At 33.6% G+C, this 17280-nt stretch overlaps 2 protein-coding genes across 3 annotated transcripts; one reads left to right on the top strand and one right to left on the bottom strand.

Annotated features, from left to right (window-relative positions):
* Positions 1-4387: 4387 nt before the first annotated feature.
* Positions 4388-6434, bottom strand: LOC111373571. The gene is made up of 4 exons (XM_022996125.1): positions 6265-6434; positions 5582-6155; positions 4961-5444; positions 4388-4488 (listed from the first exon to the last, which is right to left on the bottom strand). The coding sequence occupies exons 1-4, from the start codon at positions 6432-6434 to the stop codon at positions 4388-4390; spliced, it is 1329 nt and encodes a 442-aa protein (XP_022851893.1).
* A 3463-nt stretch (positions 6435-9897) lies between these two features.
* On the top strand, positions 9898-17274 carry LOC111366095 (squamosa promoter-binding-like protein 7). Of its 2 annotated transcripts, none has more exons than XM_022986752.1 (9): positions 9898-10728; positions 12388-12593; positions 12825-12994; positions 13098-13172; positions 13275-13382; positions 13778-13895; positions 14649-14784; positions 15646-15805; positions 16374-17274. In XM_022986752.1, exons 1-9 carry the CDS (start codon positions 10157-10159, stop codon positions 17019-17021), a joined length of 2193 nt encoding a protein of 730 aa, XP_022842520.1. In that variant the 5' UTR covers positions 9898-10156; the 3' UTR covers positions 17022-17274. The 2 variants fall into 2 exon arrangements, with proteins under 2 accessions (XP_022842520.1, XP_022842527.1); XM_022986759.1 differs by having other exon boundaries at positions 9900-10728; positions 12388-12557.
* The last annotated feature ends 6 nt before the right edge of the window (positions 17275-17280 follow it).

Below are 17280 nucleotides of genomic sequence, written 5' to 3'. Positions count from 1 at the left end.
CTTCTTCTCGCCCATTGTTACTTTCAAATGTCAAAATACAGCAAATTAAAATCAAATTCAGCTTCCCAAATACGAAGAAACCACCGTCAAAAAGGTTTAAAACATGGATAATAAAAACTGACTTGTGGGTTTATAACCACTTGGGCATAGTGTTGGGCACAATGTAGTGAATTGGAAATTTTCATTCTATTCCACCAAGAGCAATCAATTGCAGAAAGAAATAAATATAAGCAAGATTTATAAAGATTTGTCTCAATGTAAGATTACGTCATCTTCCACCGTTGCAGAACCTCTCTTTTTCTCTTATATGATAATAATCCAAAAGCATAATGACACTCCATTTCATGATATCAATTCCCATACTGGTTCAGCACAACAAAAATAATTAGGCCGACAACTTAACACAACACCACCGTTCCTTTACAGGATTGTCATAAAGGCGACTTCTTTTTAACGTGGTTGTAACAACCGCTATCAAATCGGGTACTATAATATGACATTTGGATATTTGATCATGAGGAGGGCTACGTTCACTAGAAGACTGATTTCGCACTGTCACCGAGCTGGAAAGGCTGTTGTGATTGTCAATTTTAAGGTTGAGTTCTAGCCCAAGCGGCCGTAACATGTATTGATATACACAGTACTATAAACTGCCAACGACTATGGCTCTATGCGAGAAGCCTCTTTGGGGAATTACATCAAACTGTGGTACATCAAATCAAATCTACTTTAGGCACAAATTTTAAGTGTGAGTTTGTGAGCGAGTACGTTATGCAACATATACATAAATATATAACATAAACATACATACAAATAAAGAAAGATAAATGAAGGAAAGGAGAGAGTATTACCGGTGGGAATTTCTTCTGTAGAAAGAGATGGTGAAAGTTTGATTAGTTTGTTTTAGGGTTATTTATTTGAAGCTTGCTACATGTACACTATGATGTACACTTTGATTTGCATTTTTCCATGTGACATTACCTTATTTAACAATTTAAATTTCAAACGAGTTTTCATCCAACTGACACTTGACAATAATACATGTGTCACTCAATGTACAATAGTAGCAACGGCCTATTTATAAAGTGCAGCCACACTATGGTTTCGCTCAACAATTATAAAATTGGATAAACTCGGGAAAAAAAAAAGGCATTCAAATCGATTTTTATTGACCAATCTCGTGGATAAATGGAAATTTTATTGATAAGACCTTTTCGAGAAGAAAAAAGAAGGCCTTAAGAGGCCGTCCTGGCCAAACCCTAGACACTCTAAGATACTTTTTCAAACCTTTCAGCAGATCGCTTAGCCTAGTTCATCTTTGGCGCAAGAGTGCTCGATTAATGTCCGGTTTGATATGTAATCGTTACTATAGTTTATTATGTTAATTTATAAACGTTTTATTTTTCTAATTCTTTCATTTAGTAAGGTAGGTTTGAAGTAAAAATTTCTTATTCATATTATTAAAACGCCTAAAATTATTCTCTAATTTAATCAAAATCGATTTTCTGACTTGGGTTTCATCCTCAACGTAGTGAGAAACTAAGAATACAGGTTTATGTTTTGACAGGGTAAGCACAGGCTTTTAATTGAAAAAAATTGATGAAAATAAAGATTTTCGTAATGAAATGAGAAAATAGGGTGAAATGTAAAAAATGAAAGGTATTGATGTTTTGCACAATAATATTGAAAGGTAGAGAGATGAAAAGATGGGTGAAAATACCAAAAAACAAGAGGTAAAAACATTTTACACAATAATATTAACGGGTAAAGATTTTTTGTGCTAATTACCAATTTTTAAAACATTGATAATATGCTAGTTCACAAGAAAAATATCTTCAACATGGCCTACCCCTAGATGAAAACGTAAACCACAATGTGAGTTCGATTTGAGGAAATGCCGGGAAATGGCTCGGTGACTGTAGAATATTTGAACATCGGCCTTTGACCTATTAAATCAATAAAAATAAATTAAAAAAAATTAAAACAAAACTTTGCACACAAAAAGTCGATATAACCCTTGAAGCAAAGAAACTGTTTTGGAATCCTTTCTAACCGACGGCACATGTGCAAGAAAAACAGTTCGATACCACAGTGATTCCGAGGACGAGCAGACACCACCGATCTACTACAGCCGCCGACACTATTTTGATTAGTTTTTGTGAAGAATTTCTAATTTTTCGATGTTTATGACGAATTGAATTATTTTTTATGTTTATACGGTTTAGTTAGATGAAAATATGCTCGAGTAGATAGATTGTTGGTCATGGTTGAGTGTAAATGTGAATTTGTGTAATTTGTGGAACTCTCCTTCATCGGAAATGACGTTTCCCGACCAAGAGAGGAGAGGAAGACTGTCAATAGTCGGGTTAGACTGTTAACAAATTTTTTTTTTTTCCAAATATACAAAATTAATTTTCTTTATAATTAATTTATTTTAATTTGATTAATAACAATTATGTTATTTATTTAATTAAATTTTTTTACGTTGTTTATAATTTTAATTTTTTTAAAATTTTTTATATTAATATATAAACCAATAAGAAGTTAAAATTGATAATTATCAAAATTAAATGTTCCTTTTAACCAAATTAGCAAAATATTTTTTTCCTTTTCTTTTTCTTTTTTTACCAAAATTAAATATTCGTTTTATTAAATAACCAAAGTTAAAGAAATCTTCAATTTTTTCAAATTTAATTGAATAATATTTATATTCTTTATCTAATTTTTATAATTTCATTTTCTTTAATTTTTTTTATATATAATCTAATTAAGAATTTGAAATTGATATTTACCAAAATTAAATGTTCCTTTTAACCAAAGTAGAAAAATAATTTTTTCCTTTTAATTTTTTTACCAAAATTAAATATTCCTTTTATTAAATTACCAAAATCAAAGAAATCTTCAATCTTTGCAATTTTAATTGAACAATATTTATATTCTTTATCTAATTTTTCTAATTTCATTTTTCTTTAGATTTTTTTATATATAATCTAATTAAGAATTTTAAATTGATAAGTGCCAAAATTAAATGTTCCTTTTAACCAAATTAGCAAAATAATTTTTTCTTTTCAATTTGTTTATCAAAACTAAATATCCCTTTATTAAATTACCAAAATTAAAGAAATCTTCAATTTTTGCAATTTTAATTGAATAATAATTATATTCTTTATCTAATTTTTATAAATTAATTTTTCTTTATTTTTTTTAATATATAATCTAATTAAGAATTTTAAATTGATAATTACCAAAATTAAATGTTCCTTTTAACCAAATTAGCACAATATTTTTTTTATTTTACCAAAATTAAAGAAATCTTCAATTTTTGCAATTTTAATTGAATAATATTTATGTATTCTTTATCTAATTTTTATAAATTAATTTTTCTTTATTTTTTTTAATATATAATCTAATTAAGAATTTTAAATTGATAATTACCAAAATTAAATGTTCCTTTTAACCAAATTAGCAAAATAATTTTTTCCTCTTAATTTTTTTACCGAAATTAAATATTCGTTTTATTAAATTACCAAAATTAAATAAATCTTCATTTTTTTCAATTTTAATTGAATAATATTTATGTATTCTTTATCTAATATTTATAATTTCATTCTCTAAAGTTTATATGTAATTTTAATTGGTAGTTATCAAAATTAAATATTCCTTTTAACCAAATTAGCACAATATTTTTTTATTTTACCAAAATTAAAGAATTCTTCAATTTTTTCATTTTTAATTGAATAATATTTATATCCATTATTTAATTTTTGTAATTTGATTTTCTTTAGATTTTTAATATATGCAATGTAATTAAGATTTGTAAATTGATAATCTACATGTTAATTAGATGAATCTACGTGTTAGCATTTTGGTTCGATTAATGTTCCATTACTATGTTTTATTCCATTCTCCATTGTACAAAATTCTAATATTCGATTTTTTGCAGGATGGATTACCATCTACACGTAGAGTTGAGGCAGATCCCTGGTAAAACTACATGGAACAGTAGCTTCGACAGTTTTGCTACAGTCCTGGAGTTACTGGATGATCAGCATGTTGATATCTCACGCCACTCTTTCCTCTGGCCCCTGAATCAATTGATGGAGGTGCAGTACTCGGGACAGATCATCGACGCACTGTTTTGTTGAGTCCAATTGATTGCGATGCCCTCCACTTCAACCTTGGGGGCAAGATCGTCAGTTTCTCTATGTTTGAGTTTGCCCTGATCTCTGGACTGAAGATTACGGGCGATGAGGTAGCTCATGACAGTACTCAGAGAGGCAATAGGCTATATGACACTTACTTTCATGGAAAGTAAGCAATACTTGTACATCGGCTGATGGAAGCGATGAGGGGGTGTGACCATATGTTAGATAGACTAAAGTTAGGTCTAGTATACATCCTTGAGACCATGATATGGTATTACCACAAGAAGACTACGATCAACCTTTTTCACTTGGAAATCGTCGACGACATCGATCGCTTCAATAACTATCCGTGGGGTCAAAGATGTTTCGAGGACATCATACACCTCGTCATTAGATCAATCCTCGATGCAAATTTGGAGAAATAAGTTAGTGTGTGATTTGTACGACTTTAGTTGTGATCCGTAAATACTGTAAATATTTGATTTTTTTTAATTACGAAATATTTGTAAACATTGTGAATATTGATTTGTACCTTGTGAATGAATGTAATTGTATATTATTTTCTGTATTTAAATACTTCATCTATGATATTAATAATATATGAATATTATTTATTTAAGTAAATAATAATTGATTAAATAAATTAGAAATAATTAGTTTCATACATGGTGAATATTAATTACACAATTATCATTCATAACCAACTAAAAATAAATATTATATAAATAAATTGTATTACACATCTGTTGCATCGTTATGCAGCGGAATCTGGCTCGTACAAAATTATCGTATATGCTTGGTTGCGCTACACGTACCGCACTTACGAGGTCGGAAAAATTCTGCAGTAGACGGTATTATAGACGTACGTCTACTTCCAGGGGTACGTGGTCCGACTTCTGGTGGCAACAAATTATTTAGTGACAGAATGTGGTCGGGAACTTCCCACTCGATTTCGTTTGGTATAGGGAATATTATTTCGGCATACGATGCTGTCCAATAATCAGTCGTATAATAAACACTGCATAAGGTATGTGGTGGGAATCCTCTATACATAGCTACTGCTACTGCATGTGCACATGGAAAGCTCTCCAATTGAAATTGTCTACACATGCACGTGCTACCATTCAAGTCCACAATGTATCCGAAATTACGTACATATCTCACGGAGAAGCGAAATTGATCTAGTGGTTCTATGAATACCTTTCTCGCCACATCTAGCGTCTTGAAGAGTTTATCTTCACGAGCCAGGGTAAGCACACTTGTGCAACTTTGTGATTTTTCACGTCGATTATTAAACCACTGTTAAGCTTATCACGAATGTTCTCAATTATTGCGAGAATTGGTAATTCTCGATTCTTCTTGAATAAGATATTGAGCAACTCCGCATTGTTCGACGTCATTATGTTGTATCGACCTCTTCAAAAATGTGATTTTGCCCAATGTTCGATCCTTATGCCTGTTAGATACTCCCATGCAGCATGTGATTTATTGTCTATTTCGACCATGAACTTCTTAAACTCTTCAAACCTATAAGTCTTTGCAGCTCTCCTGAACAACACAATGATGCCCTTACCACGATACTTGCTCTTCAAGTTTCCTTGTATATGGTACATATAATAATCATGATGTGCCTCGAGGAAGACTTTGACGATACCGTTTATTATTGACTGCCCTCGATCGATTATGAATGCAAGGTTTTTGATGTCCCCAATTACTTTCTTCAACTTTGTGAAGAACCAATGCAACGCTCGATTATTCTCTCCATCAACTATGCTGAATGTAAGACGGTAAATTTGGATGTTGGTATCTTGACATATTGCAATAATCAACTTGCGCTCGTATCTAGCCTTAAAGGTTGTACTGTCGACTAGAATTAGAGGTCGCATCACGTTTCGAAATCCTCGAACGCATTGTTCAAGGGCCATAAAGAAATACTTGAAGCGATTCTCGTCGTTCCTCTCAATAAAAAAAGTCGATCCAGTATTAGTTTTCCCCATGTTATAGCAATACCTAGCAAATATAAATAAACAATAATCAGAATAAGTAATCAAATATTAAATAAACAAAAAAATAATTGAAATATATAATTAACCATTAAAATAAATATTAAAAAATCAACTGAACAATAAAGTATCTAACCAATTTAGCATAACTCTCCTCAACCGAACCCATTAAGTTCTCCAATGTGCATTCTTTGGCATTCCAAACCTTCTGATAGTTCATGACCAAGGTCTGTAGATCATTCATGGGTCCTGAAACTTGTGTATTATTTATCGACCAATGAATCATGCTCGAGTTTGCCTGTGATCATTTCGACGAATACCCATTTCGCAAGTATGTTCTCGTGTGTACTTTCGAATTACAAAGAACTCGTTTGTGTCCATCTTCGTCGCTCGCAAACGCCTGTGACAATTTTCATCAATGCAGATGATTGTGTATGTCGACACTTTAAACTCGAAGTTGTGTTTCAAAGCAATCCTGTGCACAACTTCCTGCAAATCTTTCTTTGTTTCGAACAGTTGGTCGACATATAAATTTTCATCATCGGGAATTAACCGTGAACAATTAGTGGACCGTGTACTCGATCCAACTTGTGAGCTCTCACCCGACTCACTTCTTCAGAGGGATAGAGCATTCAAATCCTCAGTTGTGAATGTATTTTCATTCTCGTTGTCTTCAACTGTCGAGAGAATTTTGTGCGTAACAGTGAGATCATTCACTATATCGAGAACAACTGTATTGGGAATAACCACATTGTCCTCATTAGCTATCTCCACTGTATCCTAAAAATCATTTACATTATGATCTCCTCCATCGAAATCTTCATGCTCATCTTCGGGAAAGTTCTTCTCCACCAAAGTTATACAAATAGGAATCGAATGTTTCTAGTCTAATTCAATTAAAATCTGCATTTCAGCTTCAGAAGTAACTTTTACATGTGGAATTTTCTTGTCGAATAGAAATCTCAATTCCATGTTGAATCGAGAGAGATTGACGTTGAGCAAGTTCTATAACTCATTGTACATTTTCGCATACGATGTACTTGATGTTATCAAAATTGTAATAGAACCGCGTATTTCACTCGTCCATTTCTACACCAATCGATCATTTTTCTTCATTTCAAATTCACTAAAGAAACAAACCGGGACTGTAGCCGATGCCATATCTGCATTAGAAAACGAAGATTTATTAAAAAAAATTGTTAATTCATGAAAAAAGAAGTAAAAAATTGAAAGCAGTTGGCTGTTAGACAACAACCAGCTATTTTTATAACAGTCGGTGTCGATTTCGTCTTTCGATTTTTCAAATGAATTTTTTCATCGTTCTTTCTTAAAAAAATATAAATCCATTTAAGATTGTAAAAATTTATTTGTCTATGTCGAAATAAGATTTAGAGATTCAAACAATATATTGATTTAGCTATAATAAAATTAAAAATATGTAAAATATACATACCAATTTCGAGTGCTGGTTGTGAATAATATTTTCTTGTTGAACTTTTGATAATTTTGTAAGATCCCAATGTTGAAGCAGATGAAAATTGAACTTTTTTTTATCTGTGTGTTGCAGAAACTGATTTGGTTTTGAAATTTACATGGGAGTGTTTGTAATTTATTTGTTATTTACCAAGAGGTACTATTATCTTTTTAACAATCATATATTTTTGCAAATACAAAACATAAAAAATGGCAAAATTGTCATTTACATTTCAAAGGGTCATTGTGGTGAATGTGAAAAATGAATTGGTCAATATGACAAAGTGGTTATTTGACTTGGTTAATCTTAAAATACCCCGTTCGATTTCTGCTAGTTCTAAAACAAAATCAAGAAAACTTTAGTTCTAAAACTTTCTACCGTGATACCAGAAACAAAGATATACCAAAACTTTTTTAGTTATCAAAATTTTCCTAATAATAGTGTCTTCAATGGTAGTGTAAATTGATAACTTCAAAACTACTTCTGTATCCTCATTCACACTTCGATGAATTTAAATTCAAATTTTGCTCCAATGAGAATATCTAAATTCATTTTTTACTTCTTGTGGATGGAAAAAAAAAAGATGCAAACTGCCAGAAAAATGCAATTTATATTTCCTTTGCGTTTCTCCATTGAAGAGATTTCCCACCATTTTAGATATTTAAATTAGAAGTTAGATATATTTTACACCACAATTAAAGATGTTCTAAAAACTACATTTACCATGTATTCATGCATCTACTCTCCCAAGTCCCACTTATAGTAGGTTGTGTAGGGGATATTACACCAATAAACATGCATACATCATATTCACAGAATGTATCGTTTATATGTGTGAAATCGAAAGATAATTCGACTCACCAAGTTGGATTTAAGAAGACGAAATAATAATTGCCAAAGTTGAATACGTGGCAACGGATTCAATCCTTTCCATTTTTCAAATAAACGCCATTACATTCTTTAATGCAAACCTTTCAATATAAACAAAAGGAAGTTTTTCATTTTTTTGAAATCAAAACATAATTGAAAGAAGTCAAAAAAATGAAACAAGAAATGCAAGTGATGAGATTGGACGAGGTAAATGTCAAGAAAAAAAAACCCACTTTTTTGCATCCAATAATTTTTTGACAACGCCGCGGGCATCAACAACGGCGACAAAAATTAGTACACAAATCCTTCCAAATGTTTGATGCTTCAGCTTCACCAACTAAAGAATCGGGTGGGCATCTCCTTTCCCTTTCGTACATTTGAGAGGTCGCATTTTAACAAAACTACACGCAATCAACTGCTTCGTGAGTGTGTCACAGTTTGGTGCAACTGCCCAACAACATTTGAAAACATAGGCTTATTGTTTAAATTTTAAATCAGTTTCAAGAAAAGTGAATTTATCCACCATAATCAAGTTCCAAAATTTTTTAATTTTTAAATATAGAGTCTAGTCAGGTTAAAAAAATAAATTAATTACACCATAAATTTTATCAACACGAGCAGAAAAAAATGACATAATTATTAAAATTTGACACCAGAAAGAATTGGGGAAATTGATGAAAGCCCAACTAGAAAATAACAAATAGAGAGGGTAACTTTTTAAAGTGTCCACACTATAAAGCTCAAACTGGTCTATGACTTCACAAAACTTACTTTTTCCACATCATCTAGGCCTTGACCTCCATAATTTTCAGTTTTGTGTGTATGCAAGACATTATGACGAGAGACTAAAGATAATTCGAGCCACAAAAGAGATTTCTTTTCATTGTTCCTTCATCTTGGACTCTTACATACCCGAGCTCGGCTCATGTATACAAATAAGGTTCGGCTCGGTCTTTTTGATTCGTGTGGACATTAGCCAGCCCATGAGTTCACGAGTCCACTCATATTTTTTAAAGAAATTAGTTATAAGCAAAAAATGAGTTGACCTACAAGCTCAAGATAAATTGACTCGGAAAAAATTAACTTAGCTCAAGGCCATAACTCGTATTGTTACGTTTCCATGTTAAAGTAAAATATAGTACTTAATTCTTTTTCTTTCAATTAATGCCTAGTGTTCCAAAAGTACTTTTCAGAAGTCCTCAACAACCCATAAGTCAAGTTGAAACGAGTTGAAATTGCAATCGACTCAATCTATTTATCACCCTTGCCTCTTGCTTTAATATTCAATAGTGTTTTGAGTGTTTATAAGTTGTGAATTTTAAGGGGAAAAAAAAATTGATTAGTTTAATTATAAATATAAACTGAATGGAGTTATTTTACACTATTGCAAAATGATCATTCATTTGAAAAATTTGACATTTCAACATTATCTATTACCTTCTAAAGATTTGGACTAGAGGAAAAGTGAAAAAATAAAGAGACAAATTCAGCAGAATGTGATGCTCCATGAACCATTTTTGTCAAACAAGAATATCCCGTCGTCCTTCAACCACGTAATGCCGCCACCTACTACCACCATCTTGACCACCTCAAGCCGCCAGAGCCCCAGTTAACTCTCAATCTTCAAGACGCTTCCGTTTCCCCGAAAACTCAATACAAAAGAAATGCGTGACAACCCACAAACTTCGTTTGCAACTGACCTGGTGAACAACCCCGAAATGCCCTCCACCATTACCCATAATTTCCCTGACGAGCCCACTTCCTCTTCTCTTTTCGACTGGTCCGATTTTCTCGAATTCGAGCTTGATGATAGTATAAATCTGTCCTTTGATCCCATTAACCCACATCAAATGATCCCAGAATCGGGAATTGAAACCGGAGTAGATGAGGGTCAAAGTCAAGAGACTGTTATTCCGGGTCGGGTCAGGAAGAGGGACCCGACATTGGTTTGTCCGAACTTTTTGGCGGGTCGGATCCCCTGCGCGTGCCCGGAGCTGGATGAGAAGTTGGAGGAGGAAGATGAGATGGGCGGGGTTCGCTCAGGGAAGAAGCGGGTCCGGACTCTGAGAGTTTCGGGTGGTGGCGCTCCAGCTCGTTGTCAGGTGCCTGAATGCGAAGCGGATATTAGTGAGCTCAAAGGGTATCATAAGAGGCACAGAATTTGCTTGCGATGTGCGAATGCAAGCTCGGTGATTCTTGACGGGGAGAGCAAGAGATATTGCCAGCAGTGTGGAAAGTAAGCTCATTTATGGTCAATGGATTGTTCTTATATGATTTCGATATGGATTTATGTTGGATTTTGGTTTTTCAATGCGTACTTGATGTATGCATGGTGTTTTGGTTATTGGTTTTGATAAAGAAATAAGCTTTATTTATAAGGAGCATCAATTATAGATAGCTCATATTAATCAATGTTCGTCAATCAAAGATTCAATTCCGAGATTTAATGGGATTGCATCATGTAAATGCTAGGCACTCATGTATTTCTTTTTTCTGGGAGTTAGGATTCTGGCTCTGTTATTTTTATCTAATTGCACAATCCTTTTACATGTGGAATTGATAGCAAAACAAGTTTTATGAATGAGACGAAGTTTGTGAGCTCCTTATGATTAATGCAATTTAGGAAAAGTTTGTGTAGCCATGGCGGAGTATAGATGATTAAGTATATGAGTTTGTGGTTTAGCATGGTTGTATAATAATGGTAGTAAAAATGTAGGGTAGTGATGTGTGACTTTTTCAAATTATATTGTGGGTTAATAAACAGTCTTCAGCTGCATAATTAAAGACTAGAAGAGATTTATTAATGTGCCATGAAATTTTAGTGAGCTTATTTTAGTACCTGCATGTGTAAAAGATCTTTTACACTATCAAAACCCACAATCCAATTTATGGCTAAAAATCATCCAGTCAGCTGACTTCAAATCTATTGAAAATAGCTGAATAGGCATAGTTTGTTTTTTCTTGTTGCACGTGTGGAAGATAATGTAAGACAAATGAAAGATATATATCAAGAGTTGCAAATTGGATGGTAGGTTTTGATCTGTAACTGTTGACTGTCTCGAGTTAAACAAGACTATGCCCCCCTTTGGCCCCCATTAAATTCAATCACATTACATTCCATTTTTCTCTATCCTATTTTCAACCACAAAATCTTCCATAAAATAATATTACACGTAAATCGAAAATTTTTCCTTCTTTTTCAACCACTCATTTTTTCAACAAAACACTATTCCCCCCATTTTCATTACCAAAAATGGGGGCCAAACAGGGGCTATAAAATTAATGTGAAAATGAATTCCTCCGTCTCTAGCTGGCTGGTTTAAATGTGTGCATATTCATACAAGCACGGGAGCAACTAAAGATATGATCTTGGTGGGTTGAGATAGAGTTTTATGTTGTTGCTGATAATGATCTGTATTATGGACTTTTGGGGTCATGTTAAAGATTTGTAGTGTTCTTGATGCAGAAATCTGTTGAAAATGGTTCTGTATGAATGCTCAGGGACCACTACACAGATGTTTGTAATGGCCACTATTATAAGTTCAGTCGATATGGATGCTAAATGTAGCCACTGAAGATTGGAAAGAATAATCGTGAAAATAAGATTTGGTTGAGGCTATTTCAGTTTCTTGGGAATATCTTTGGAATCTTATAAATTTGTTAGAATGATGGTTCCTCCTAGTATTTATCAAAATTAACTTTTGATGGCAATAAAGCACAGCTCTAAGTAGGCCTCATCCATTGAATTCAGGAAAAAAGAATCGTGTAGATTTTCCTGGGGATAAGTGGCGCTGAAGCTATTTTTCTTCACATTTGAAGTGCGCTGTGGGTGCATTTCTTCAACAAAATCTCCTGATTAATTCTTATCTGCTTTTGTCTCCATTACCTTTGGCAGGTTTCATATTTTGTCAGATTTTGACGAGGGTAAACGGAGTTGCCGGAGAAAATTAGAACGTCACAACAGACGCCGAAGAAAACCTAACGATACTAAAGGCAGTTTTGAGATGGAACCTCAACAGGGCACCTTAACTGATAATGTCAGCGGTGACAATGACACTGGGAAAGGTATCGTTGACTGGTATCAACATTCTGCGAAAATGTGTACGGTTATCTCTCTTGTATCACCTTTGCGTATATATGTCAGCAATAGTGGAATATTTTATATATGCTTGGTACTTGTGGAGTCCATTGAGAATACCTCTACTTAAAGCTGCGATCAACCAGGACTTTCTTGCTATTCATCATTGAATTGCTTTGTTTTTTACTTCATGATTGCAATGTTTTACAATATTGAAGTAGCTGACCACCATTAAAAAAATCTTAATGTCACAGATATGATGCACTTAAGCAGTCAAATACCAGAAAGGGAATTTTTGTTGGAATCAGAAGGGCATGCATTATCTGCAGGTTCTGTTGAAACTCACAATGATGAGGATAAAGAGAACCAAAAATACACGAACTCCACATCCTATCGTGAAAATAAGAGTGCTTTCTCCTCTTTGGTGGGTTTAACGCCAATTCGCTGTCTCACATGGTGTGATTCTATTTCATTGGGAAGCCGACTTAAAAAAAATAAAATTGCACTGTTTTGATGCTTTGTTGCAGTGTCCTACTGGTCGAATCTCCTTCAAGCTCTACGATTGGAACCCTGCAGAGTTTCCTCGGCGACTTCGGCATCAAGTATTTAAAAGATTTTTATACAGTTTAGTATACAAGGAAGAGAACATTTTATTTATGTAAAAGATAGTAATATCGGATTAACATGAGGTGATTTTTTTACAGATATTTGAATGGTTGGCTAGCATGCCCGTTGAATTGGAAGGGTATATCCGACCGGGTTGTACAATTTTGACAGCTTTTGTTGCAATGCCAAAGTTTATGTGGGTTAAGGTATTTTAGATCTTCCTTGTCTGCTGATATCTGTTGAACCTCATAATTTATTGCATTTGGAAATTTGCAAAATTGTGCTAAGACTTTGCTGATCAATAACAAAAATAGTCAAAAGGCATTTTTTTAGGCTCTGGTTGCTCTGTTGCTATTGTAGTAAACTCATCGTCGAGGAAGTTTAATATCTAAATGACCATTTTACATATTTAACTGTAGGCTCGTTAGAGCAGAAGGTTGACTTGAAATTAATTGAATCCTTCCATTACAATTGCTATAATATACATTTTGTTATGCATGTGACATATTTCATGTATGAGGCAGATTTAAAATTTTTGCTGCAGGCTCCGGCATAATTTCTTCCTTTCGGTTTTATTGTATGATATCATTGAATTATGCAGTTATTGGAAGAGTCTGCCGTACGTATACAAGACCTTGTTTTCTCACCTGGAAACATGCTATCTGGAAGAGGCACAATGCTTGTTTATCTTAATGACATGATATTTCGTGTCACAAAAGGTTAGCTGGCAATCTTACATATATAGCATTATAGATATGCATAGGTCTATGTCGTCAGAGTTTCAAATTTCCATCACATTTTTATTTTTCTTCTTCTTTTAGGGGTATATTCTTAGGAGGACTACTTTGTGTTACTTTAATGTACTGCTGGTTCTTTTGTTAGTTGACTTGTTTCTTTTCTTTTTTTTTTTTTTTTTTTTTTTTTTTTTTTTTTTTTTTTTTTTTTTTTTTTTCAAGAATGTAATATTATTTTAGCGAATGAGCAGTAGTTTCTTCTGTTTGTATGTTGATGGTCATAGCCACACTTCAATGCACAAGCCTTTGATTGCTTATGGAATAATACAACAATCAATTAAGGAAGATTTAATACTTTCTTCACTGACTATTGCTGACATAAAGACTTCACAACCTATAATCATCTTGTGCAAAAGTTAATAATTGGTTAGTTTGGTAATGAAGAAGGAATAATAAGGAATATTTTCTGATACTATATTGAAGGTAAAAGAAGAAGTGGTTTGGCCTGAGAATAAATTAGGACAAACTGATGTAAATTTCTCTCAAAAAAAAAAAAAAATAATAATAATAATAAAGGAGATGTAGAAAGTACGTCAATATTTTCAGTTGTTATTTTTTATGGTGGTAAGTTGGGAGGAACATGTTCACAGTTTATTGCTATTGAATATTCTCTCTTTGTTGTTAATAGGGTCAAATTGTGTCAGCTTTTTAACACTGTTAAATTCTATGTGAAAACAGATGGAGCTTCTGTGGTGAAAGTCAAGGTCAAGGGACAAGCTCCAAAGATACATTATATTCATCCAACATGCTTTGAGGCTGGCAAGCCTTTAGAGTTTGTTGCCTGTGGAAGTAATCTACTTCAACCAAACTTTCGGTACGGTAATTCTTACTGCCTTTACCAATTCAAAAACTCTGACAAAGTTTCTTTCTGAAATTTTTGTCAACTATGCGATATTTCTTTATTAATTCTGAGTGGCCAGAATATTTTTGACTTGAAGTTCTTTAACTTCTCACTGTTAATTCTCTTTTCTATGCTACTGAAGATTCTTGTTAAATTCATGACCTTGAAGTAGAAGGGAGAGGAGAGCAAGAGGTGGAGGAAGAGATAGAGAGTAAAAGGGAAAGGGGGGAAAAGGATCGGGGGAGGTGGCGTCGATGGGTTCACTCTACTAGTAAGTGGGAGGTTGTTTTATGTGATTGCTGAGGCAGTTTTAGAATAATTTTGTTGGAGGAAAAAGATACACCATGCTACTTTTTGCATTCTAACCAAAAATAAAAAACAAAGAGGAAAGTGGATTAATATGTGGAAAAGATGTGATATTTGGGCCTTTGCAATAGCGATGCATGCATTATATGTTATATGGATCAGAGGTTGAAATCACTGAAGGGACAAGCTATCCTAGATATACTGTATTGGGCTTGAGTTTTGAGAAATGATAAAAAAGATGGCGTAGATGGACCTAAGTACAAAAAAAAAAAAAGGGATATGTGATTGTTCAAGGGTTCAGAGTGAGGCCTTTCAGTCTTGTGCTATGTTTTGAGATACCATTTCTTTAAGCGGCAGATTGAAAGGAGATTATTGTTTATCATGTTTTGTACTTTGTGTTGGAAAAACAAATTTAACAATGTACAGTTTTCCTTAATCCTTATTGTTTTATTTACGTTGCTTAGAATAAGCATGTAGCTCAATCTTCTTCCTGGTGTGTATTATGTAAATTTTTCGTCCTCATTTCAGGTTTCTTGTATCCTTTGCTGGCCGATACCTTGCGTATGATATTAGTGTTTCATCGGTTGCTTGCAAGAGTGAAGGGGACAGGAGTAGTTTAGATCATCAATTATTGAAGATACATGTCCCTCAAACTGACCCAGATATTTTTGGCCCAGCGTTTATTGAGGTGAGAACTATCTTCTACCCACTTCTTTTTTTCTTGTGCAATGAAGTGGTATTGGTATGGTTCACTTATGTACTAGGACAAGCATTTGTTAAAAATGTGACTTCTTTGCTTTAGCAATTTTGACATTTGGATGCATACACTAATCTGACACTGGGACCTGAATATGCAATAATTGATTTTGAGTCGCATCATTTCGTCCAGAAATTATGCATCTTGGTTTACTTAACAAAAAAATTGTAGTACATAGTATTTCTTGGGCTTGCAATGTGTTAAGGTGTTTCCCTGATTGAAGATTGAAAATACTTTTGAGAAGCACATGGTTTGTCAACTATGATGTGGAGCTCAATTTTGCTGTCCCTTTCTTAGTTTTATAACAAAAATAGCCCTTATTGATATCAAGAATATCTTCATAGAGGGAAACTGATGGTGAAGATATTGTTCACTCAGAAATATTAGGAATTCTCGTACATAAATTTGATATAAGAGCTGTTGCAAGAATCATGCTAATTATGGTACTTGTTATGGTCGGACTTTTTTTTTTTCACCTATATTGAGGTCTCTTTTGTAGGTTGAGAATCAATCTGGCTTATCCAACTTCATTCCAATTCTTATTGGTGACAAAGAAATTTGTGCTGAAATGGCAATTATGCAACAAAAGTATGATTCATCTCTTTGCTCTGATGGACACCAGTTTGCAGCTCCAACATTGGCATGTCAAGTTTATGCCTTGAGACAGACAGAATTCTACGAGTTTTTGTTGGAAGTTGCATGGTCACTCAAACCCATGTTAGAACCACATATGACGGCTGCTCAGATGCATAGAATCAACTACTTATTGAGCTTTTTGATAGAAAAAGAGTCTACAACCATTTTAGGCAGAATATTGTACCGAATGAAAACTGTAACAGATAAGAATTTGATTACGAATGTGCCTATTGCTGATATGAGGATATTTCAGGAGCACTTGAATAATGCAAGAAATCTACTTCGTCAGAAATTACAGGAAAAAGACTACCTAGTGACGCATGTGACAGATGGAAATGATTTTAGTCAAAGTTCCCAAAATGATTTTCGAATCGATGTTCGAGCTGCCATTCACGTGTGGACTTCATATTTTGTGCATAAATTTCTAGTGGAAAAATTGCAGAAGGATCTTGAACCAATTTCTCTAGTAGCTTGGTCTCCAACCTTTGAAAGGGAGCAGGTAGGCCCTTGAACTTCAATTATAGCTGTACAATCAGTCCTCGGGGCAAAGCATCCAAATCTCTGTTAAACGTCACGTGGCCCTCGTGAAAATATGCTTTTCTTCAAATTTCTGAACACTGGCCTTCATAAAGTTGGGCATATGAGGTTTACATGACAAAATAATGGAGGTTTGGAAGCTTTCCATAATTGAGGAGTGACTTTGCTACTATAATGGAAGGTTGAAGGTGGATTTGCTCCTTTTTAAAGTTTCCGTACCAATTTGCTACTCG

The sequence above is a fragment of the Olea europaea genome, chromosome 2, assembly GCF_002742605.1.
Source record: "Olea europaea var. sylvestris chromosome 2, O_europaea_v1, whole genome shotgun sequence".
Classification (NCBI taxonomy): domain Eukaryota; kingdom Viridiplantae; phylum Streptophyta; class Magnoliopsida; order Lamiales; family Oleaceae; genus Olea; species Olea europaea.
The sequence above is the reverse complement of the archived record's forward strand: the minus strand, read 5'-3'. Positions and strand labels throughout refer to the sequence as shown.